The sequence below is a fragment of the Phascolarctos cinereus genome, unplaced genomic scaffold (assembly GCF_003287225.1).
Source record: "Phascolarctos cinereus isolate Bilbo 61053 unplaced genomic scaffold, phaCin_HiC Scaffold_9;HRSCAF=440, whole genome shotgun sequence".
Lineage (NCBI taxonomy): Eukaryota > Metazoa > Chordata > Mammalia > Diprotodontia > Phascolarctidae > Phascolarctos > Phascolarctos cinereus.
The window spans coordinates 202,028,261-202,053,885 of record NW_027556402.1 but is presented as its reverse complement, the minus strand read 5'-3'; the positions used below and the strand labels follow the sequence as shown (position 1 = coordinate 202,053,885).

Sequence of the window (25,625 nt, the reverse complement as noted above, 5' to 3'; positions counted from 1 at the left end):
TTGGTGGAGACAAGTTTCTAAAACTCATTTAGGAGCACCCTCCAGACCCTACCCCTACTTCACGTACATAAAAAGATGTACTGCACAATGATTCGGTGAGACAGGCAGGGGAGTTACTGTTCCCATTTTACAGATGAGGAAACCTGGCTTCGGAGAAGTTATCCTTGATTGACCTCGCTGTGGGTGTGTGGACTGATTTAGGGGTGTCAGGGTTGAGGCAGAATGTCTGTCTTCGCAAGATTCAGACGCTGGGTATGAGGGCCGTCCGAGTTTTTGCTGGGTACCCCCTCTCCACTGACATTCAGAATGTCCTGAATCTGAGGCCATTCTTTGTCTCTTACCAGCTTTCATCACCGTGGACAAAGTCCCTCATCTTTTCGGAGTCTCAGTTTTATCATCTGTAAAATGGGAATGCGGATAATTCTTACTCTGCCTGAGGCAGTTGTGGGGATCACACAGGGGAACGGATGCATCAGCAAATGTTAAATAATTTTTATTATCATTAGTCTGGAAGAAGCCAATTCTTCCACCGGTAATTCCCTCCCTGCTGCCCTTTTTTCAAGTTTTCAAAGTCAAGTTTCTGAAACTGCAGGGAACGAGCCCTCCTGCTTTCTTTCAATGAAAAAAAAAAAGAGAAAGAGAGAAAATGTAATTATCTTGTAATCCATCCTGGGGGCCCCACGGTGAGGACAGGAGACTAATTGAAGGAGCTGGTCATTCCCTGCAGGCCCTGGGGGAGCAGTCATGGGGAGAGGAGGGCTTTCAGAGGCCCCCTTTCGTCCCCGCCCTTCGGCCTCCCTGTCCCGCCCCCTGCCCACCCCCTTTGACAAACAAAGTCCCTTTCTCTGCCTCTAAATATAGAGGCTGTGGTCGCCTTGAGAAATATCGAGATCCCAGCTTCTTCACTTTCTAAAAATAGGGGGAAGTGAACCTCCCGGCTGAAATGATGAGGGTGTTTGAGAGAGAGAGAGAAACCCCAGAATCAGCAGGGGCCTCCAGGCCTCAGGTTGTGCTGGACTTTCTGTTTGAATTTCCATGACCTTTCTCTTTTATGTGTGTATATTTATTTATTTGAAACCTCAAGGCCAGCCCTGGTAAAATGACTTGTCCAGGGTCACACGGGAAATTGGCGTCAGAAGTGGTAGGAGAAGCCACGTTCTCCAAATCAAAATCGGGCTGTCATTTTGCTTGATCAGATCATCCGTCTGTCCCAGGTGTATGGCCACAGACAGACACACATGCAGGCTCGCCTAGAGTTACACAGACGTATACCCTCATAACCCACATAGGAATTCACACATGTAATCACAGACCTCCACCCTTACATACCAGTGTGTTCTCAGAGGCTCTTTTGCTTAGGGAAGGCACAGATAAAAAACAAGCATAGGCAAGGTCTGATGGGGCTGATATTCAAAGGTGAATTTCCTGGTTGATTTCCCAAGGCTTCCCCAGGAGCAGGCAGCATCAGGATTCCCCAGCAGACAGTAACCTGGTGTGCTGGCCTCTGTGGGTGGCCTTTCTCTTTAATTAACCCCAGGGCTCTCCCTTCCGGTCCTCATTTGTAGGAAGTGGCTTATGACATTAGCTCTAGCCCTGACCTTTCTGACTCAACCTGCTGTGGATTGCAGGTTCTCCCCTGTGTGTCTACTCTTTGTTTTGTTTTATTTTATTTTTATTAAAAAAAAGTACAGTCCTCTCTCTAGCGCCTCCCGTCCTTCACGCTGCTTGGCTCTGTCTCTGGGCCTCAGTTTCCTACTCTGTCAAATTAGAACATTGGGTTACAGTTGTAGAGTTAGGCCTAGAAGGCACCGAAGAGGCTGCAACCCCCTTATTTGACAGTGAGGAAACTGAAGTCTAGGCGGGGGAAGGGATTTGCCCAAATTCCAAAAAAGGAGTAAGCGACTGTATCAGGATTTGATTTCAGGTCCTGGGACTCTGAAGATAGCCCTCTGTCTGATAGGGACTCCTAGTGCTGGGATTTAATGATTTTGTGGAATGGTTACTGTGTGTGTGTGTGTGTGTGTGTGTGTGTGTGTGTGTGTGTGTGTGTGTGTGTGTGTGTGTGTGTATGTGTGTGTGTGTGTGTGAATACACCCAGGGAGAGTCTGGGATAGGGGATACCCCATCCAACTACCCCTAGTCCCTTCCTCATAATAATAATAATAATAATGATAATAATGCTAATGATAATAATAATAATAATATATTTCTATGTGACTCTAAGATTTCTTGGGCAGCTAGGTAGTGCGGTGGAGAGAGCGTTATCCCTGAAATCAGGAGCACCTGAGTTCAAATCCAGCTGCAGACACTTACTAGCTGTATGACCCCAGGCAAGTCACTCAATCCTGTTTGTCTCAGTTTCCTTATCTGTAAAATGAGAAGAAAATGGCAAACCACTCCTGTGTTGCCAAGAAAACCCCAAATGGGGTCATAGGGAGTCGGACACAACTAAAACAACTCAATGACAAAAGCACAAAGATTTCTACTTTACCGCACTACTGTGAGGCAGACAGTGTGCGTAAGCCTGGAGTCAGGAAGACCTGAGTTCCCATCCAGCCTCAGACACTTACTCGCTGTGTAACTGGGTAAATCACTTTGCCGCTGTCTGCCTCAGTTTCCTCAACTGTAAAATGGGGGAAATAGTAGCACCTACTTCCTAGTGTTGTGACAATGAAATGAGACATTTCTAAAGTGCTTGGTGCCATGCCTGGCGCATAATAAATGTTTGTTCTGTCTCTCTCCCTCTCCCTCTCTCCCTCTCTACACACACACACACACACACACACACACACACACGCATACGCACACGCACACACATGCACACGTCTACACAGTCTGGTTTTTATCAGCTCCAGGAGCAAGCTTTGGACATCCCTCCCAGTTTCTCCCCCCAGGCATCCCCAGCAGGATACCCAGGGCTCTGCTCTCCCCAGGGCCAGCAAGACAGGTGCTTGATCTCCTCTGGGGCTGGGAGCATAGAAGAAGCACAGGCTTTTTCATCAGAAGGCCTGGGTCCCAGCCTTTCCCTTGCCTGCTGCTTGCCAGTTTCCCCATCTGTACAGTGAAGGGGCTGGATTTGATGTACTCCAAGGTCCCAGCTGTAAGACCTTTTCCATATTCAAGGACAAAGCCCTGTCCTCCTCAGGCCTGGGATTTGGGGGCTCTGTTCTCCCAGGACCCGGGGGATGAGGCCCAAGGAGGAGTCTTAGGAGTTGAGGCTTGTGCCCCACGCTGGTGTGGGATGGTGGATGTTCAGCTCATAGAGGTATTCAAGGCCTTCCCTGATCTAGACCTGCCTTTCCTCCCTAACTTCGTTCCCATGGCTTCCCTGCATGGCCTCCAGGCCCTCTTTCCGTGGGCTGTAACTGCTTGGCCATATCTACCTCTTGTGGCTTTGCCCTCACTGTTCCCCAGCCCAGAAACCTTCTCCTCCTCTTTTCCAAATCCTTCCTATTCTGCAAAATTTAGCTGAAATCTTATTCTACAAGAAGCCTTTTCTCACCTCCCTAGCCCAGTGAGTTCACTCCTCTTTGTTGGGCTGATTCAGCCCTCTGGTGGCATTGGTCCTCTTTGAGAACTTTCTCAGGGTTAAAAAGCTAGTTAGTAAGTGTTATGTGTCTGAGGCCGGGTTTGAACTCAGGTCCTCCTGAATCCAGGGCTGGTGCTCTATCCACTGCGCCACCTAGCTGCCCCCAACAACAAAAACGGGGAGAGAAATTCCCATTTCTGGAGGTCTTTATAAGGTACAAAGCACTTTCCTGACAAGAATCCCTAGGGAAGTATAGCTAGTACACGTGTTATTCCCACAGGGGAAACTGAGGCTCAGAGAGGGGAGGCCACACAACTAGGAAATGTTAGTGCTAGGGGATGAACCTAGAACTTTATATAGCTGGGAGGGACCTTAGAACATAGGGTATCCGATGTGACAGGGATCTTAGAACATGAGGACATCAGAGGTGGGGAGGGATCTTAAGAGGATAGAATGTCAGAGGTGGGAAGGATCTTAAAAACATAGGATTTCTGAGCTGACATGGACCTTAGAACAGGAAGTGTCAGAGCTGGGAAAGACCAAGAATGTATGTTAGAGCTGGGAGGGGCCTTAGATTATAGAATGTCAAAACCCGGAGGGATCTTAGAACATAGGCTCTAAAATGTTAGAGACCCTTACTGTAATCCCTTTATTTTCTGTATGGGGAAACTGAGGCCCAAAGATGGGAAAGGATTTGTTTGGAGTGGCAGCAGCTTGATAGGCTGTGGCTGGCACCCACTTCTCCTGCCTTGGACCCTTTCCTCCCCTAACCCCGACCCCAAGAGAGAAGTGAGCCGGGCTCGCTCTGCTGGAGCTCACGTCTGACATGTCAGTGCAGTATGTCATATAAAACACCAGCAGGGTGGGCGAGCTGTTTTAATACATCTGGTACTTATTAGGAATTGGCTTCTTATCTGGAGCTGTGCCATCCTTCCAAAAGTGCCGTGTGAGGGTCACCGATAAACCCCAGCCATCCTCATGTCCATCTTCCTGACAGCTCCCAGATTGAAGGCTCTCGGGGAAGCCCCTGGCCTCTCGTTCGACCTCCCAGGTCCTCACACGGAGCCAGCACCTGGGGTCTGGTAGATAACACAGCTACCGTCGCTGTGGCACAGACAGATCCACCGAGACAGGCGTCTGCATGGGGATCCTAGCAGACTGCTTTGCTCTGCAGATGGGTGGCTGCCAGCACCGGGAGACTCTGCAGCGGGCAACGAGAGATGATTGGGCTTAGCCCAACATGGGGACACCCGGTTTTCTGGGCAGGTTGAGGGGGTGGGCTAGATATTGAGTGAGGTGTTTGGATTCTAATTCTACTATGACCTCGGCTCCCGACCAAGCCCTAACCCCACTGATGATATATCAAAATGCATTCTTTTGACTTGCAAAGTCAAGTTCTAGAAACAGCTAGAGGACATGGTGGAAGATGGTGAAGGGGGAGCCACCATTTTGGTATAAGGTGGTAAGGAGGGATGGTGGAGCTGGCATGTTGGAATGAATGGCAAAGGCCCCGGGGTGCTGGCCATGTCATCAAGGTAGGGTCAGATTATTAATCTTGACGGTGCTTGGTGGTGAAGGGAGCCGATGACTCAGTGGTTAAGGGACCAGATGTCTTAGACATTCGAGCCACAGATATCTAGAATATCTAGAGTGTTGAGAGCTTAGGAAGGGAAAACCCCCTAGTGCCCAGGACAGCGTTTCCCCGTTGGGACTGATATGTTGATGAATGAATTCTCTCAGAATGTGAGGAGCCCAAGATGAGGATTCTTCAGATTTGAGAGTGGGTAGACTGAGGCTACGAGAGAGGGGAAATGCTGAATTGTTGTCCTGGCCCTGATCACAGAATCCAAAGAATGGGGAGTCCGAGTCCAGTGGCGAGAAGGCCAGCCCTGCCCCCTTGTCCTGGGGTGGCTGGATTGCACCAGCAGCCTTGATAGGCATCCAGTAAATATTTGCTGAGCCAGCGAATGTAAACACCTGGGCCTCACTGTGTCCCCTATCTCAAAGGGAGGTGTTACATGGTTCCCTCTGGCAGGTCTAGAAATTCTGGGGGCCCTCACTGGGGGAGTATGCCTTGGTGTGACTCTCTCAAGTGGCCCCTGCCTGCATTTGGGAAGTAGGAAAGCGTTCCCACTTGGGAGCCTCAATTTCCTCATCTGTAAAATGAAGGGGTTGAACTCAAAGATCACTTCCAGCTCTGAATCTTTGGTTCTAAAATCCTGGGATTTCCCCAGTCCCTGGAGGCCCAATTTGGGGAGGGGGGCAGGGGCCCCTCTGCTGCTTGCTCTCTGGGAGCTTGAATGTACAGTTTAGAAAAGAGAAACTGCCCTTTTCTCCTCATTCTCCCCTCCCCCAAATGAAGCTTATAGACTCAGCTTGTTGGAGCTGGAAGGAATCTCTAGAAGATGTGGAATGTTAGTCAGAAGGGACCTTGGAACTTAGGAGGATGAGGAATGTCACAGCTGGGAGGGCCCTCAGAGGCCGTCTGGCCAGTCCTGGTGATGTGTTGTACAAAATGCTCCCTAATGGTGGTATTTCAGGCACTGTGACTGGTAGGTGAGGAAGGATTTGCAGAGGTGGTAGTGGTTCCGGGACCCTCCTCCATCCTAGCACAGGAACTTTGTTCCGTAATCATCCCTGGGAATTGGAGAGAGAGAAAGAGAGAGAGAGAGAGAGAGAGAGAGAGAGAGAGAGAGAGAGAGGGAGAGAGAGAGAGAGAGTGAGAGTGTGTGTGTGTGTGTGTGTGTGTGTGTGTGTGTGTGTGTGTGTGTGTGTGTATGGCCGGGGGTGTTGCTACGATCCTCCACCTCTCTCTGCTTGTGAATTTCTCAGTGTCCATGCACCTGCGTGTACGTATGTATCCCTGCACATATCTATATGTGTCCGAGTGTCTGTGGTCAGACATCTCTGCATTTCTTCATGTATATATTGTGTGTCTCCGTCTCTGTATCCACATTTCCATGGGCCTCTCTCTGCCTGCTCCTGAGTGTGATTGTGGCTATTGTGAGGCCTCTCTCTCCTCTCTCCTGGCCCCTTGGCTGCAGTAGAAAAAGGAGCCATGGTCCCTCAATGGTTTCCCCTTTCCCAAACAGTTGCCCTGGAATGTGGGGCTCTGGTTACAGACAGACGGACCCTACCCCACCCTGCCAGCCTGGCCTCTCCCACCCTGGCTGGGGCTCTGGCCCTGACTCCTGCTTGGCTGGGCCCTGGGGAGCCTGGGTGAACAGTCATGGGAGAGTGGAGGGGGGGCATTGTGGCCTGGGACAATGCCCCAGCACCCCCAGGGATGCCGGGAGGAGCTGAGGTGGACTTGGGAAAGGTGCTTTCCTCACTTCCTGAAGTTCACAGATACCAGTGGGAAGTGATCATGGAGTGCTATGCATTGGGTAGACTTGTGCGCCCCCCACCCCTGTCTTCACCCCAGTAAATCCCTGATGCCGTCAGCCTGGTTTATCTTAGGATCCCTTCTCCTTTGGTAGAGGCAGTTACAGTTAGGGATCTCCTCATGACTTGCTTTGTTCAGGGAAGAGTCTAGAGATGAGAGTAATGCTTTGCTCAGGGGAAGAAGATCGCATTTGAGGGTATGTGGGAGGGTGGGAGTGTGTGCTCTTGGCGGGTCCTGCCAAGCTGGATAAAAGCTTCAGGTCTGGGGCCTGCAACAGTCTTTGGTTCTAGAACCCTGAGGAGGATGTGTCTGAGAAAATAGGGGATAGGGGAAGTCCTCGGGAAGGCAGAACCAGAGCTAGACTGACTTATAGCAAAAGGTAGCAGCTGTCCCTGGCCCCTTATCTGGAAGGGGATCCCCAGCGCCATTTTGCATTAGATCTGATGACTGTCATTGGGGCCCTTTGGGATCATGGTGTTTCAGACAGAGCTAGTAGGTCCAGGCCCCACCTTCATCTCTTTGCCCTGGGGACAGAATGTTGTCTGCCTGCTTAGAGGCAAGACACTAATGTGGATAAACCCCATTCTGACCCACGTGTCCTCACCCTTCACCCTCTTCTTGGAAGCAGGCGGCCTTTCGCTGTCCAGGATGAGTCCACAGGGCAGAGGGGAAGGAGGGGTCTGGCTCCTCTCCAAGCTTTAAGTGGCTGCGTTGGAGGGGAGAGAGAGGGACAGCAGAGGGTCAAGAGCTGCCTGTTTCTGCATTAGTGGTCCAAGTGGCCACACAGGAACTCTCCTTGGCTGGGGAGAAAGGTTTCACAGGGTCACGGGATCACAGACCTACAGCTTAAGGGGGCCGTAAAGATCACCTCATCCAACCTCACCTCCCACCCCCTCATTTTACAAATAAGGAAATAGAGCCCAGGGAGGTGAGGTGATTTTCCTTGACTTCACACAGGTAGGAAGTAGCAGTCAGGATTTGAATGGAGAGCCTCTGTCTCCTTTCTTTGCACCAAGCTGCTCACCTGTTCCCCCAGTACCCCCTCTACAGAGGGGTCAGAGGCTAAGAACTCTGGGTGTTGTGTAGGAAATAGAAGAGAGGAGCCTTGGACCTGCCCCTGGGCAGCTTACAGTCTGGGAGACATAGCACGTAAGTGCTGGGAAGAGATAAAGAATTGAGACCAGACAAGGAGATGGGGTGCTACAAAGAGCTCTGGGCTCGGCATTTAGATGGTGTGTCCCCAAACTTTTAGTGCTGTTCAAGCTCAGTGCTGTACTAAGGCTTTTGGGATACCCTGTATAAGATGAGTTCTTATTCTTAAAGAGTTTAAAAGGTGGTAGGGGTTGAGACCCTACTACAGATAGCTACAATATGCCATCCTTGTTACATTAATGCACTGGAGAAGCATAAACAGGGTGCTAGGTAAAGACCTGGGGAGGCTGAGGGGTAGGAGGGGAATAATTGTTACTGGCATCGGGGATGAAGGAAGGCTTCATAGGAGAGGCAGCATCGAGCTGGGCTTGAAGAGGATGGGTTAGAAATTAGTAGACCAAAGTATTACTAGAAGGAAGTGCTATTTGGGATGGGCAGGTAGTACTTAGAACCAGGTCAATCCAGGCAGTGGGAATTGTGTGAGCAAAGCTTCTGAAGTAGGAATGAGGCTGGCCCATGTCACACACGCACACACACACCACACACACACATACATGCACACATACAGATACACTTATTATTTATGTCCCCTCCACCCCCACCCCCAGAGTTTTTCTCTGATGCTTTTTGGAAATAATCCTGAATTTTTTACTCTTGTACCAGGAGAGCAGACACCCTCTGACAGGTCTTCACAGGTCACAGAGGCTCCAAGTCTGGGCTACAGGATGGACCATGGGTCCCCTTGAGGGACCAACCTTGCTACTCTCAGCCATAAATCCCATTTCTGTGGCTTTTTGAAGGTTGAACTTTTCCTACAACCATCCCATGGGGCAGGTCATGCAGGTATCATTATTCTTGTTTTATAGATGAGGAAACTGAGATGCAGAGAAAAGGGGGAAAGAGAAGGAGGCTTGCCCAGTAGATTAAACACCAGAGGTGGAGTTAGAGGCCTTGGGTTGAAACCCTTTTCCTCCACTTACTTTACCAGTAGGACATTGGATAAAGTACTCAACCTTTGTAGTTTCCATCTCTTCACCCACAAAGTGAAGATCTTTACCTGGAAGTGACTTCAGACACCTTGTGAAGTGACTTGCCTAAGGTCATACAGATAAGCATAGCCTTACACACAGATTGGTTGTTGTCTTCCTTTCTCAAAGAGGACCAAGATGGCAGCCCTATTGTTGGGGACAGTGAACAGTCTGTCTGACTGTGGCTCATCAGACCAATCCCAGGTGGGAAGGTTCTACCACAGATCAGCCACAAATAGTCCATATGAACATTTGGAGGGAGATGTCTCTAAATTTGAGCATCTCACAGTTAAGTAAGTGATGGATGTCAATGGTGGAGGTGGGATCTGAACTCTTCTGCACTTACTGAGTTCAGTTATCTTTCCACGGTACTGCCCTGCCTCAGCTCGATGATCTCCAGGGTTCCTTCCAGCTCTATACCTGTGATGCTGTGACCCGAAGTATTGGATCTAGAATTCACGCCCACATTTCCAATTGTTTTCCACAGCATCACAGTAGCTTAACTCAGAAAGGCTCCTTGCTGCAACCGAGCTTGTTGCATTTTCTTTATTTGACAACAGCAGCTCATGAGGACCTACAAAGCCATAGTGACATTGGGGTTTTCATTGGTGGAGGGAGTCCTGAGATGGATGCTTTTGGAAATTGGATGTTGAATGAATTGGCCACCTGCAAGAAGACCAGCTAGAAAGGAATTGTTAGCTGAGGGAACTGTTGCTGGCCTGAGCTGGGGAGAATTGATTTTTTCTTCTGTTTTCCCTCTTATTAAGTGGGATGACTGGTAAGCTGGTCAGAGGTGAGCCTCCAGACGGATTCTCTGTTCAGGAGGGATTAGGGTTTGGTTTCAGGAAAGGGTAAGAAATTGGCAGCTAGGCTGGCGAGACCTTAATCCACCTAGGCTCCTCAGTTGAGGCAAAGTGAGAGCTCTTGGGCCGAGCTCCTGGTAACTCTGGGCTGGGCCCCCGGGCTCTCCTTGCACAGGATGGGCCAATTCACACCCAGCATCCCAGGCCCCAGGGGCCAATGCTGCCTCCCACGGGAAGCCCACTGGCTAAGAATGTGTGTGCATTTGAGTCAATTTAAATGCTGCTTCGTATAGAAGACCATTTTTAAAAAATTCTCCACAGTTGCTATAGAAGAGGGGGTGGGAGCTTCCCTTGTATTTATTCTGCACCCATTTTGTGTCTACTTCTTTGTATAGATGTCATCTTCCCTTACAGATTATAATCCTCCTGAGGGCAGGGACTATTTCTCCTTTGTCTTTTGTGTACCCGGTACCTACCTCGTCCAGTACCTGGCCCATAGCGACTGCTTGATAAAATGCTCAGTTTTTTGTTTACAACGTTGAGGGATCTTCTTTCAGCTAGTGTAGGTTGCAAGCCTTCTGTGTGATTCTTGTCCATTTCCTTTCAGAAGTCTTTCATAGAAGATCTGCTTAGAAGTCTTCTCGTATTTCATGCATATCAACCCAGTGCTCAGCAGTCTAGGCCCATCTGTTATCCCTCGATCTTGATGCATGAATGACCCACCTCATTTTCCAGCATAATCTGTCCTTTATTAAATCTTTTATGTCACTTTTTGAGTACAAGTCATTTTTGTTAACATGTTGTAGTCTACTTATCTATACCATGTGTCTTTCTGTTGCCCTTTGGGCTTCATACAATTCTGATGCTTTCCAGATTGTGCTGCTCTGTGACTCAGAGCCAAATAGCATCTCTGGGAGAATATTAGTGTTAAAAAGATGCTCAGGTAGTAGAGAGCAATTTGAGATTGTTTAATTCACCACTAATTCCTCAGGTGTTATTTTGCTCACTCTCTTCCTCTTTTTTTTTTCTCTGCCCATCCATCTATTGGATCTAAGACTGATGTACTAACTCAGTGGGACTGACTGTCCACCCAACTGCATGTCATCATATGGCCAATATGCATTATTCATCCATTTTGTTTTTCCTGTGTAGATTACTAAATGTATTTCTTCTGAATGACAATGAATCCCATTGAGAAGTCTCTTCAGTATTTTTGGGTTTAATGCAATTAGTAAAACATCAGATGCAAATGGGAGCCTCCGGAAAACCTTACTATCCATAGGAAATCCTCCTTCCATTTGGAATCTGTGCAGGATATGCTCCAAGAGTGTGGCAAAACCCTGCTCATTGGACATTGATAAGCACGGTCAATGAAAAAAAAGTTTTCTGTAGTCAGCTCTATTAATGGGATGTTTTATGGTGTAAAAAGCGTTATGAAAATGTTGTTAGCAATAACGTTGTGCAGGGTACCCTGTCGGAAGATAGCCATCAAGTCATGGTGGGTTTGTTATCATTGCTGTAGTTTTGGAGTTTTGGGGGGGAGTAATCAACAAACAGGTACATTTTTTCTCCACCTCTCAGCCATTTGTGTGGCTGAAGATTTGGCTTGCTGTAGAAAATCATAAGTAAAAGGCAGCCTGTTCCTTTGCTTATATTTTTATTAAGAATACTCGCAGTAATGCATGGATCTTTTAAAAAAATATTACGGAGATGATTGAATAGGGATGTGAGTTGGTAGTTACTGATATCTTCTGGTTGCCTTTTTGGGGTTGTTAATATGATCTGTGATCTCTTTTTTTAGAAATTTCCCATTCTTGTTCGTGTATCCTAAAAATCAGGCCCTAGCTACTTTACAAATTATGTCATATACTTTTGGACATGGCCAGCATGAGAATTTATTTTGCTTGACTAGGTATATTTATTACAAGGTTTTGTCTTCTTTCCTTCCTTGCTCCCTTCCTTCCTTCCTTCCTTCAGCAGAAAATTCCACCTTTACTACTTGCTTACCTGTGCGGTTTTGAGCAAGTCACTTACCCTCTCTGAACCTGAATTTGCCTATCTGTAAAGTGAGGGGGTTGGATAGATGCCTCCAAATTCCCTTGGAGAGATCACAATGGCGCTTGATCATTTAATTCTTCCCTAAGTTCCCAGGCTTTTCTGGCATGGTTTATCTAGTCCGGGGGGAAACCCATGGCCAAACCTGGGATGAGTTTCTTTCCCTGTCTGGGCCTCAGTTTCCCTATCTGTAAAATGAGGGGATTGGGGTTGATGCCTCCAAGGGCCCTTCCTATTGTGATGCTCTGTGGATGAGCCCTGTGAGAGGGTGCTGGGAGGAATGATAGCTTCCATATTTGTCAAACCTCCTCCAGTTCCAAAGCCCTTCTCCTGTGTCATCTCATGTGAAGAAGGCTTCCATTGTGGGCCCACGCTCTAGTAAGTCAGTTATTTACAAATATCAACCAGGCAGGTCCAGGGCCTGGCTCCCTGTCAGTTCTTCACTGTGGTGGTTTCTCTCCTTCCTTGCAGACATAAACAATGACACTTAGAATTTCCTGTTGGGGAGCCTGGCGGGCAGTGCATGTCTCTAAGGGAAGTGGCTAATTATTTATTAAACCAGGGTGTGCCAAAAGTGGGTTACATGTGGCTTCTTGGCCCGCTGGGGGCAGAGGGGTGACAGGAGAGAATCTGTGTTTACACGCTCGTGCCTGTTATATGGGAACCAGGAGTTGTGGGAAGGAAAGGAGGCAATTGGGTGGGTCCTGTCATGTTTCTTCATTCAGTACTTTCAGATCCATTAATGAGCACTGTCCTGGAGGTCAGCAGACTGGGTTCAAGTCCAAGCTCTGAATGCCTCTAGTGACCTCTGTCCGAGGTGATCTCTTGGTCCCCCGCCCCTTCCTTTCCTCCTCTGTTACCTGGGGTAAGGGTGAATAATAGCTGGAACTCCCTTTCTCCCAGGGCTGTTGGAAAGAAGCTCAAGCCTTTGTAAACTCTAAGTCAGTGCCTATGTGTGCAGAACTGTATATGGGCATTGGAACATGCACAGAAGAGAACCAGATGATGTGGTACCTGCCCTCAGGGAGCTTCTACTTTAGGGCTGGAGAGGACTGTGATGGACATAAAAATAGGAGTCAAAGATCCCCTCCATATTGTCTGGGGGTGGGCTGAGGGCAGGGCTGGGATCAGGGAAGGCTTCATGGAGGAGGCTTTAGTTGAATCTCTCTCTCTCTCTCTCTCTCTCTCTCTCTCTCTCTCTCTCTCTCTCTCTCTCTCTCTCTCTCTCTCTCTCTCTCCCCCTCTCTCTCCCTCCCTCCCTTCCTCCCTCACCTTTACTGGAGGCCAACCACACTGGCTCTAAACAGATTGTGATTGATACTGAAGAACTCTGTTCTCCCCAACCATTGTGGGGGCCCCTGAGGGCAAGGAGCCTTTCTCCTCCTTCCGAGCTCCCCATATAGGATGAAGGTGGGGTGGGGGCAGAGGTCCCTTGTAGTACTGGGTGCCTGGGGATGATAGGAGTTCACTCCCATTTCCTGATTTTAAAATTAAGAGGCAACAAAAACATTCTTTTGGTGGCTGTGAAAGTCTTCATAAAGATGTTAAACTGAGCTTTAATCTAATACAAGGAAGTTTACTGACTGACGATGAAAAGCACTTGAATTGGGCAGGGAGGAGGCGAGATCTTTCTGAAATCATAGGACCTAAGATTCAGAACTGGAAGGTATCCCAGAAGCCATCTAGTCCTTACTCAGTCCTCACAACAGTCCTGGCAGAAAGATGTTATTATTTTTTAATTTTAATATCTTATTTTTATTTTTCCCCGGTTACATGTAGAAACAATTTTTAGCATTCGTTTTTAAAACTTTGAGTTCCAAATTGTCTTCCTCCCTCCCTCCCCACCCCACCTCGTTGAGAAGGCAAGCAATTCGATAGAGGTTATACATGGCAGATGCTATTATTAATCCCATTTTACAGATGTGGAAACTACGGCCCAGAGACATTAAGTGGCTTTCCCAATGTCATGCAGCCAGCATCTGAGGTAGATTTGAATCTAGGTCCATGTTCCTTATTTTATTAATAGGAAAACTGGGGCTCAGGGAAGAGAGAGGGGGAATGTAGAAAGTTAGTTGCACCACTGAGATGTCAAATATCCATTGAGGCGCTCTTACCACCACCTCATAGTTATTAATAAGCATTTGACTAGAGCCAAAGGAAATAGAAATCTTTGTTACCGCCCTGTTCTGAAAGGAGGGACCACTGTGCTCCCCTGCTCTCAGCCAAGCTCTGTGGTTCTCTGTTCCCTAACCTTAGGCAAGGTATTTTCAGTTCTCTCCCTATAAAAAGAGGATGTTGGACTGCATGACCTTTCAAGTGGTTTTTGACTCTTAACAGTAAAATTTCAAGACTGATTGTTAAATAAACCTCACCAAATCTCTCCCCTTGGTGAGAAAGAGTAATGGTTGGTTTAGTGAGTAAAGCAGAGGCCTTGGCGTCAGGAAGTCAGGAAGACCTGAGTTCAAATTCTGCCTCAGATGCTGCCTAGTTTGTGTGACCCTAGGTGAGGCACTTCCCAGTTTACTCATCGGTAAAATAGGGTTAATCGCAGCATCTCCCTCCCAGGATTGTTGAGGTAACATAGATAAACTGCTTTTCACGCCTTTAAGTGTGATTTAAACATTACCAGTCCCCTACTTTGCAGGTCATGAACTGAGTCACCATTACCTGACTGGGTGACCTTAGGTGAGACCTCAGTTTCCCTGTCTGTAAAATGTGATTCATTTTTCTAGCTGCAGAACTCCCAGTTCTGACCTCCTGTGTTCTAAGGGGCCCTCCCATCTCTAGACTAATTTTTATCGGGGAGCCAGATGAAAAGCTGGCTGCCGTTCTGCCAATGTGGGCCTTCCCAAAGAAATCTTCTCTTCATGGGATGCGGACGTGTCTGCTATTAAACAGTAAAATATATACAACCCTCGGGACTCTTAAAACTTCTTTAAAATTTCTTTACAAACTTTACAAGACAGTGTGTGGGTATATACATTTCTATCCAATCCAAGAGGCTCCAGGGCCCTGCCTCCCCAGGAATTTCTTCTTTGGAATTGTTTTGGATTGTGGTTTTTGGGGGGCGGGTATCAATAAAGCCCCCTTTGATGATTTCTCTGGGATGGAATGGGTGGTACGTGGCCAGGGGCCGAACTTGGGAGAACAGTGGCTCCCTTTCCCAAGGTCGTTAGATCAGACTCGTAGAGAATTCAAACCTTGGAATATAGAATGGCAGGACTAGAGGACATCTTAGGAGGGCCCTCAGCCAACTCCAGCCATTGTACGGGTTGGGAAACAGAGGCTTGACAAGAGGGTTCTTGCTTAAGGTCCCACTGATGTCTCCTGCCTCCCAGGCCACAGTTCTTTGCCCTCCGCCAGCTGCCTGTTGAAAAGTCTTCGCCCATGGGAAGGCAGGAATGTGGAGTGCGAACTGACCCTCCCTTCCCTCTGAGGTGTTGCTAAATCTCTCGCCAAGGCTCCAATTGCTATCAAAACAGAGAGTATCTAGTGGGTTTCCGGAAGGACCATAAATCAAGTTTTAATACAGGGCCGGAGCTTGGGGAGTGCATGAACTTTTTAGTCTGACCCAAGGACTCCTAGTTCTTGTACCCTTGTGCCCCTATCCGAGGAGCTCTGAGAGGGAAATGGGGCCTAGGAGCCCCAGCCTTATCAAGTCTCATTTCCCCAGGGGGTTCTTTCCAGCCCATCCCTACCCTTTGCCTCTTCTTCAGTCTGCTTCCCTCAAGCATTCCCCTCCCCCTAAAATGCTTGGTTGGCGGGCATCCAGGAGTGTTGTGCAGGGCGGGAGGAACAGTATCTGGGGGCTGGGGAGAGTAGGAGGATGGGTGGAATCCTCGTAGAAGGAGAATCGAAGAAGGATCTCTCTCAACCCCTCCCAGGAGCCTGCCGCCACTGGGATCGCTGATGGGAATGGATACTGACCCAGCTGTTTGGGGAAGACAGGTGTGGAGCTGCCCCTTCCCAGGCAGGGCCAGCCTGAGTCCAGGCCCGCTGTCTTCCTTTTAGATGCAAATAGCTCAGCACATTTGTCTGGGTGTAAGTGAGCTGAAATATTTAAACAAATAAAGCTATGGTGAGCGCTCTTGCATTGTCCAGGTACCCCGTGGTGTGTTTTCACAAAGGGAGGCACTTATGCACTCACACGCACCCAGAGACGGAGACGCTGATTCACAGAGACGTGTATATGGAGCCATGAACGAGGTATAGGAAGATGCCCATTCAGAGACGTGACACCATACAGCAGTAACTGCATGCAGAGATAGAGGCACAGACACAAATGTACACAGAGACACAATGTGCAAGCATTTGTGTGTGTGTGTGTGTATGATTTTGTATCCCTGTGTGTTTACCGAGTTGTGGATAGCCTTCAATGCCAAGTAGAGGGGTTTGAATTTTTCTTGGGAATGAATAGGGAATCATTGAAGATTCTTGAGGAGGGGAATGACCCAATTAGATCTATGATTTAAGAAAGTTCTTTCTTTTTTAAAAAAAAGTTTAAAATTTTATTCTGAACTCGACAAACGCCAAACAAAATGGAAATTTTCACATATGTAGAGGAGAACAGAAGAGGATTGTCAGGGCAGCTAGGTGGCGAAGTGGATAGAGCTCTGGCCTTGGAGTCAGGAGGACTAGAGTTCAAATCCAGCCTCAGACACTTGATACTTACTAGCTGTGTGACCCTAGGCAAGTCACTTAACCCCATTGCCTAGCCAAAAAAGAAAAAAAAAGAGTAAAGAGAAGAGGATTGTCCACAAAACTGCAGACCTCTATTATGTACAACTTGCTTGAGGAAGATTATTCTAACAGGACTGGTGAAGGACAAAACTAGAAGCAGAAAAACCTGTTAAGAAGCCACTGTCCAGTCAGGTGATGATAAAGGTGGTGTGGCAGGAGAGGGAAGAGAGAAAGGAATTAGTTTTCGAGGTGTAGCCATGGAATGGACAAGACCCTGATTATTGGTTGTAGGAGGCAAGGAACAAGGAAGAACCACAGGTAAGTCCAAGACACACAGCTCAGGTTTTATTATGACAGTTATTGAGAAAATAGTATTCAATACGAAACATTGAGATTGTGTAACAGGAGCTTTGGTTCCTCATTCTTCTGAAAGATAGATGGACAGACAAAACATTCATTAAGTGCTTACCATGACACAGGCACCATGCCAAGTGCTAGGCTTGCAAATAGATGCAGGCAAGATGGTCCTGGCCTCGGGGAGCTTACATTCCAGTAAAGATAACATCACTTGCCTCATTGCCTCCTCCATTGGGATATCTGGATATTGCAAAGAGATTACTTCCTATCTTGGTCTCTGTTCTAGAGCGAGACACTGTGTCTCTTTCCAGACTCCGAGTGACCCAGGTCTGCCAGTAGTGGGTTTGTCCATTAGAATGTGATGGGTGCACCAGTGAGGTATGAGTGACATGAGATCACTTGAGCAGGAGATTCCTGGGATTGGCTGGCAGAATCAGGGGAAGCTTTATTTCTGAGCTTACTGTGTGCAGCGGGTCTCTATTGAGAAGATTGAGGTCACTCGACCCTGGAGAGCTTCCAGCCTTGTGGAGGAGACAAGATACTGATACAAGAAATGAAAGAACCAGACAAGATTCCAATACCAGATTTCAAAGATTTAGGGCTTTCAGAATTGAACAACAAATTCAGTAAACATTTACGGAGTGCCTCCTGAATACAAAGCCCTTTTACTTGGTGCTAAAAATGGTCCCAGAGGTACATGGAGGTAGTGGAATACTGTTGTGCTATAAGAAATGATGAGCAGGTGGACTTCAGGAAAACCTGGGAAGACTTGTACGGACTGATGCTGAGTGAAGCGAGCAGAACCAGGGGAATGTTGTACACAGTAACAGCCACGCTGTGCGATGACTAGTGCTGCTGGCTCTCCTTTCCTTTTGTTGTTTTGTTTTATTGCTTCATTCTCGTGTTTCCTTCTATTAGTTCTGATTCTTCTTTACATCATGACTAATGTGAAAATATGCTTAATAGGAAGGTATAAATAGAGCCTATATCAGATTGCACGCTGTCTTGGGGAGGAGGGAGGAGAGGAGGGAGGAGGAAATGTAAAACTCACAAACTCACGAAAGTGAATGTTGAAAACTAAAAATAAATTATTTAAAACAAAACAAGACAAAACAAAATAAAAATGGTCCCAGGTAGTAGATGGGCATCTATATGGCACAGTGGATGGACCACTGGGCTTGGAGTCAGAAAGACCTGAGGTCAAATCCAGCCTCAGACACTTACTAACCGTGTGACCTTGGGCAAGTCACTGAACCCTGTTTGCTTCAGTTTCCTCATCTGTCAAATAGGGATAATAATAGCACCTGCTTGCCGGGGTTGTTGTGAGGATCAATGAGAAATTTGTAAAGTACCTGGTACATAGTAGGTAGTATATATATGTTAACTATTATTGTTATTAGATAGCATGCTGTAGTGAAAAAAAAAACACACAGAACTTTGTAATCAGGGGAGATCTGGGTTCTAATCCTGGCTCTAACAACTATTGGCTGTGTGACCTCGGGCAAATCACTGAACTCTTGTGCCTTAGTTTCCTCATCTGTGCAGTGATGAGAATCCTTGCCCAACCTGATCACCCAGGGCTTGCTCACAAGGCATTTATAAAATCTCTTGTAAGGAAGGCCTTTTGTAGGACTTTGTGCTGCTGCTCAGTCATGTCCAACTCTTGGTGACCCCATCTGGGGTTTTCTTGGCAAAGATGCAGGAGTGGGTTACTATTTCCTTCTCCAGCTCATTTTACAGAGGAGGAAACTGAGGCAAACAGGGTGAAGTGACTAGCCTGGGGTCACACAGCTAGGAAGTATCTGAGGTTGGATTTGAACTCAGGTCCTCCCGACCCCAAGGCTGGTGCTCTATCCACTGCGCCACCTTGCTGCCCTAGTAGAGCTTAAAGCCTTGTTATTGTTGTTGCTACTTTTATCGTTGTCCCCATCAAGTTGTTAGTGGGGAGTGAGGACCCAGAGAAGGGGAGGAATCAATGTGGACCAGGGTTGGAATGGGAAGAGTCAGGACTTCAGCTGGACCAGGCCTTATATAATCTAAGCTCTGTGGCAGGTGAGAAATAGGAAGGAGGATCAGATGGCATCCTTTGTTTTCTTTTTTTTTTTAAAATAATTAATTAATTTATTTTTAGTTTTCAACAATCACTTCCATAAGATTTTGAGTTTTAAATTTTCTCCCCCTCCTTCCCCACCTTCCTCTCCAAGACAGCATGCAATCTGATATAGGTTCTACTTATACATTCATATTAAGCATATTTTCCCATTAGTCATGACGTAAAGAATTAGAACTAATGGGAGGAAGAGATGGTATCTTTTCGAAGCATTTTTCTCATCACTGATGGCTTCCTCACAGCAGCCATTTAAGGGAAGTAGGGGAGGGGTTATCTCCATTTGACAGAATGGAAAACTGAGGTCCATTCACACGTGTATTCAATATATTGCTTACCTTCTCAAGGGGTAAGGGAGAGAGAGAATTTGGAATTCAAAATTTTAAAAAAATGAATGTTAAAATTTTTTAAAAATGTAATTGGGAAATATTTAATGAAATAAAATGTATATGATATATAAAACTGAGGTCATATATATATATATACACACACATACACACACACACACATATATACATATATACATATATATGTATATATGTGTATACATGTGTGTGTGTAGTATAACTCTCTATATAAAACTGAGGTCCAAAAAAAGGTAGTGACTGTAAGCAAGTCCTACAGCCATTAGTGACAGGCCTGGAACTAGACCTCATGTGTCCTGACTCCTAGTCTAGGGCAACTTCCCCCGAAACAGGCCAGTACCTACCCTGTCCTTTAAAAACCTTGTAGTCCTTTTGAGTACTATATCTAGCTCCATGGGGAACCAGAGAGGAGGTTGAAAAAGGAGGAGAAGCTGGCTCCTTCCAGCTCTGGACCCTGGGAAGTCCCAGCCCCAGCCAGCTGGGGTGAGGGACATGTGAGGAATCTTATCTCACCAGACCCTCTGTCCAGGATCCAAGGTTGACTTGGCCTGAGATTTATCTGTGTGTCCCTGGGGGGGAGGGTGAGGGGGCAGAGAAAGGGTAGGGAGGCTAGATCAGCAAGGAGTGGAATCAGCAGACAGAAGGATGATCCGGGGTTGTTTGGTAAAGAAATGTGCTATCTTGCAAATTCTTCATCCCCAGTAACTTCTCTGCTTCCATTTTGCCATTCTCCCACCTCCGGGGTGACTACAGACTGACCTTTAGAATTGCTGTACCTAGAAATGCATGAATGAATTAGGACTCCTTGTTTTTAAAGGCATGTCCCGTTATTCATTTGGGCTTTAGGGTATCTGAGGAGCAGGCATGGAGGAGCTGGGAAGGAACAGGCTTTCCCTGGGGCTTGGAGGTGGGTGTGAGTGAGTAAGTGTGTGTGTGTGGGGGGGGGTGGGGGGGGGTGAAGTCTGAGGGGAAGGAGAAGCCACAGTGCTGGACAGAGCAGAGTAAACTCTTTTTCTTTCCTTTTTTAGTTTTTATTCTGAATTAAAGTGAGTGTTTCCCTTTGTAAACTACAAGGAAAAAGAAAGTAGATTGTATGGGAAACTGCCAGTCTCTCTTAGGATCCCTTGCTAGTCTTTTTAAATATATACTAATTTCAACATGTAACTTTCCAAGCTGTCTTGTTTGTCTGTATCTCCTTCTGTCCTTCTCTCTTTCCTGTTGACTTGTAAAAATCTTTCATCCTCTTTTCTTTCTTTTCTTTGGATTATGCTGTGTCTTCCTCTCCCCTCCCAGTACTTAGCATGTAGTAGATTCTTAAAAAAAATATTTATTGATTGGAAAAAGGGATTTAAAAACTCCGTCCGACTAACATGCACAGTGAAGCAAAACACATTCCCACGTTGGTCTTGTTTGAGAATGGAAATATCTTTGAGTCCATTACTTCTTTGTCAGGAGCAGAATCACGGCTGGCCTTTGTATTGCTAAAAGCCATCTTGCAAAGTTATTGTTGATTTTGTTTGTTTGACAATGCTGTTGTGATTGTATATATTGTAAATTCTTATTAAAGGCTGAGGAGCCTTTGGTGGGTGGTGCGGTGGGAAAGCATCCATCCCAGAATCTGGAGACCTGGGTTTGAATCTTAGCTTTGACAGTTCTTATCTGTGTGACTTTGGGCAGATCACTTCCTTTTCTGGGCCTCAGTTCCTCTATAAGATGAGGGCATTGGCTTAAATAATCTCTAGAGTCCTTTGATTCTATGAGGCTCGGGAGGTGAGTCAGCCTCTCTGTGGTTGTACCAATAATAGGTGTCAAATGCTGGGAATCCATCCGAGGCCCAACTGCCAAGCCAGTGCTGGTGTAAGGGGCAGAGGGGTGAATCATCAGACTGCTGGAGGAGAGCCCAGTTCAATTCTGTCCCTTTTTGTCCTGTAGGCCCTCCCAGGATCTCCGACCGTGTGGCCCCCAGGCAGTCGGCAAGGCTGGGAAGGACCATCAAACTCCTGTGCCCTGTGGAAGGGGACCCGCCGCCCCTCACCATGTGGACTAAGGACGGACGCACCATCCATAGCGGCTGGGCCCGTTTTCGGGTCCTCCCCCAGGGCCTGAAGATCAAGGAAGTGGAACGAGGGGATGCTGGCACCTATGTGTGCAAGGCCACCAATGGCTTTGGCAGCCTGAGTGTCAATTACACGCTCATTGTGATGGGTGAGTGTGATCGTGTTCTGAGAAAGGGGGGGCGGTGCTGGACAGAGGAGGGAGAGAGGGCAACACCAGATCTGAGCTGAGTCGCGGGGCTTGGTGGGGGGAAGGGTAGTAGAGAGAAAGGACTGGAGATGACCATTCCCATACAACATGGCGGCAGGGGAGGGGGTGTTCTCAGGCCAGTGCTCAGCACCAACATCAGGCTGGAGGAATGTGGCTGGATGGAAGGATGTGGTCACTGTTGGACATAAGGTGGGATGTTCAGTGCTGGATATCTCAGACCCCATGCAGAGACTGTCTCAGGTAGCCAAGAGCACCGAAAAATAGCAAGGAAAGACAAGGACAAACAATTTAAGAAACTATGGAGTAGAGTGGAAATAGAATTGAGTTTAGAGTTCCAGGAGTTGGATTTGAGTGATGACTCGGCCATTTAGCATATATGTGTGTGTGTGTGTGACCTTGGGCAAGTCCCTTGCCCTCTCTCTGCCTCAGTTTCTACATCTGAAGAAAGAAGACGGGGTTAAGCTAGAGGGCATTTGGGTGTCTTTTCACTCTGGATCCTAAGAAGCTTCTTACGTGTGCCTGTGCATACGCATTTTGGTGTGTTTGATTCCCATGAACCTGAAGCAAAAATATAGAAAGCGAAATATGTGATTGAAGTCATTCTGAAACCTCTCTGTGTTTCTTTAAAACCTTTTTTTATCCCACACAAGACCAGGACCTCAGAGCCTTAGTGTTGCTCAGCCTAGGTGCTGGGTGTCGCATTCTCCTTTGGCCTGGGTCCTTTGGGAAGGGTCTGATTGAGAGGTGTCACAGAAAGGGCTGCCTCAGTAAGTGGTAAGCTCCCATGCCTGGAGGTCTTCAAGCAGAAGCCGAATGACATCCCTTATTAGGGATGCTGTAGATGAGGTCCCTGTGGAGGGCTTGACCCTAAACATAGGGCTGGGAATGAGGAAACCTGGGTTTGGGTTCCATCTTGAATACTCAGTGACTGTGTGACCTTAAATATACATCACTTTTCCTCTCCTTGGCCTCAGTGTCCTCATATGGAAAATGGGAACATTGACATGTTTACTGCTGATCTCCCAAGGTTGTCGGGGGAAGCACTTTGGAAAGACTGGGGTGCTCTAGCTGACAGAGCTGTTACTATCTGTCGGGAAGTGAGGCTCCCAGGCTCTGTTGTCAGAATCCTGCATCAGAGTGTCACAGGATTCCAGCGCTTGACAGCTGTGTGGCTCTGGGGAAGTCCCTTCTCTCCCAGGCTGTTTCCTCATCTCTGCAGTGAAGGAGTTAGATGTGTTGATCTGTACGGCCTCTTCCACTGCTAATGTCCTCTTAGGCTGTAGAGGTCTTAGTTCACAGAAACCTCTGAGATTATCTACTGCAGCCTCCTTCCAGGGCAAGAGTAACAGTAGCTAATAACAGCTAACTTTTGTATGTCCGCATACAGTTTGTGAAGTACTTTACATACATTCATCTCATTTGATCCTCACAACACCCCTGGGAGGTAGGTGCTACTATTATTCCCATTTTACAGCTGGGGAAATAAAGACAGACAGAGTAAGTGTCTCAGGCTAAGTTTGAACTGAGGTCTTCCTAACTCTAGGTCCATCCATCACTGTAGCCACTGCTCTACCTAGCTAGGAGGTCCATTCAACCTTTTCTTGAACATTTTCAGTGATGGGGAGTTTGCTTCCTTTCCCACCCTACACAAAAGAGCCTTTTCCATTGTTGGACAGCTCCCGTTAGGAAAGTCCTCCCAGCGGTGCCCCAATCCATAACTTATATCTATTGGTGCTAGAGGTGGATGACATGGTTCATACCCTCAGTGAGCTTCCAGTATTGGGGGGGAGGGGAAGGGGGTGGTAGTTAGTGGTGAGGGGATAGAAGGTGCATACAAATAATTATATTGTGGAGGAAAGGTTCTGTACAAAATAGGCTGAGAAAACAGAAGGGATCGATCACTTCTAGTCAGAGAAGTCTTCATGGAGGAGATTGTACTTTAACTGTATGTGGAAGGGTGGGTAGGCATTTGAAAGGTGGAGAATGGTGTGTGTGTGTGATATTTTTGTAGTGGGTGATAGTACATTCAGGCCAGCCAGAGTGCAGAACTCTGGTGGGGAGTAGGTTCAGATAAGCCTGGAAAGGTAGGATGGTGCCATGTTGTGGAGGGCATTGAATGCCAGTTAATTCAGCAACCAGTCAGGAGCCAGCGAAGGTTTCTGAGCTTTAGCTGTACCTCATTGATCTTGCTTTCTCCGTTCTGGATCTCTAGGTCACTGGGCCCATGGGATAACCCCTACATGGGTTCATAGAATCATAGGACCGTAGAATTTTGGGCTTAAAAGGGACCTGAGAGATCATTTGCTCCAACTCCCTTATTTTATAATTGAGGAACCAGAGAGATCTAGCCTTCTCGCTCACGTATCAGGGCCCAGAGCCTCTACGGGCCAGAGGCAGTGTGCCAGCCTCCTCCTCAGCTGACCTCTTCAGCCCCTCTGGACATCTGATGCTCCTACTTCTCCTCAGGCCTCATCAGCTCAGATACAAGAGCTCATGCTGCTTGTGGTAATAGCCCCTGGTGGCGAGTCAGGAAACCTGGCTTCTGGCCCTGGCTCAGCCTCCGGCTGTCTGGGTGACCTTGGGCCAGCCCCTTCCCTGCTCTAGCTAGGCTTCACTTTCCCTACCTGTCAAGTGAGGGGCTTAGGCGAGATGCCCTCACGGCACTTCCTTTCCTTCCGCCCAGGCTCCTCTTCCTGGCCAGGCCAAGGGAGTCGTATTTTTGTGTTTCAGGTTTTTCACAGCTTGTTTCACCGTCAGCGCCATTTGACGTGAGGCACGTGGGGGAGTGTTTTACATGAGAAGAATCATCCCTCTTCTCCTCTTTTATGATCTGCACAGGGCGCCCAGAGCGGCAGCCACCAGCAAACATCTGTTTGCTCTCGCGAAGACTCCTGCTGCCGGTTCTGAGGGCTTCAAGTTGTGGGTAGAAAAAAACCAGAGTCGTACAGTGGGACAATGTGGTTTGCATTAGTGTGTTCCAGTGAACTCCTCGGCCCGTGGCCCAGCATCTCGAGATAGGGAGAGTGGAGTTTCTGGGCTGGCAGAGTTTCGACTCATAATGTGGCAGAGCTGGGGCCTTAGTGAGATGAGAGGGAGCCCAGTGTAGAGGAATGGACATGGAATTTAGGAGATTAGGGTTCGAATCCCAGCTCTGGCACTTCTCTGTGATTGAGGGCAGCTCACTCAGCCTCCCTGAGTTTGGGTTTCCTCCTGTATAATGGGGATAGTAATCCCAGTACTCTCCCCTTTACAGGGTGGTTATAAGGAATGTGCTTTGTAAACCGCTATGGAAATGTGAGCAGTTACTCCTGTTATTAGAGACCAGTTTGTCCGGCCCCTTCATTTTCTAGAGCAGAAAGTGAAGACTCATAAAAGGGAAGTGATTTAGAAGAACATGAAACCCATAGTTCTAGAGCTGGAAGGGGTCTTAGAGATTACCCAATCCAAGCCTCTCATTTTTCCAGAAGAGGAAACTGAGGCTGGGGTGAAGCCCTGAGTGGGGAAATGACTTGGCCAAGTTTTGTTGTTCACCCATTTCAGTCGTGTCTGACTTCTTGTGAGTCCATTTGAGGTTATCTTGGCAAAGAGCATACAGTAGTTTGCCATTTCCTTCTCTTTTATAAATAAGGAAATTGAGGCAAAAGAGGTTTAGTGACTTGCCTAGGGTCACACAGCTAGTTAAGTGTCTGACTCTGATTTGAACTCATTCTTTCTGACTCCAGGTCCAATGCTGTATCCACTAGACCACCTAGCTGCCATGGTCAAGGTTATACAGCAAATTAATGCTAGAGGTGGGGTTTGAATCCGGGTCCCTGGATATAACTAGACCCCAACTGGTTAGTATCTTTTACAGACAAAGAAGCCTCTTGCTTAATTTGGACAATGATACAGTATATCCC

General features: G+C 47.4%; 1 protein-coding gene across 3 annotated transcripts in view; it reads left to right on the top strand.

The window, feature by feature from the left end:
- FGFRL1 (fibroblast growth factor receptor like 1) overlaps positions 1 to 25,625 on the top strand; it is a 132,051-nt gene that overhangs the window by 57,865 nt on the left and 48,561 nt on the right. For all 3 annotated transcript variants that reach the window (XM_078149026.1, XM_078149027.1, XM_021005461.2), the window contains one exon: positions 21,394 to 21,666. In XM_078149026.1, the coding sequence (XP_078005152.1) occupies positions 21,394 to 21,666 (273 nt within the window). The remainder of the gene's footprint in view (positions 1 to 21,393; positions 21,667 to 25,625) is intronic.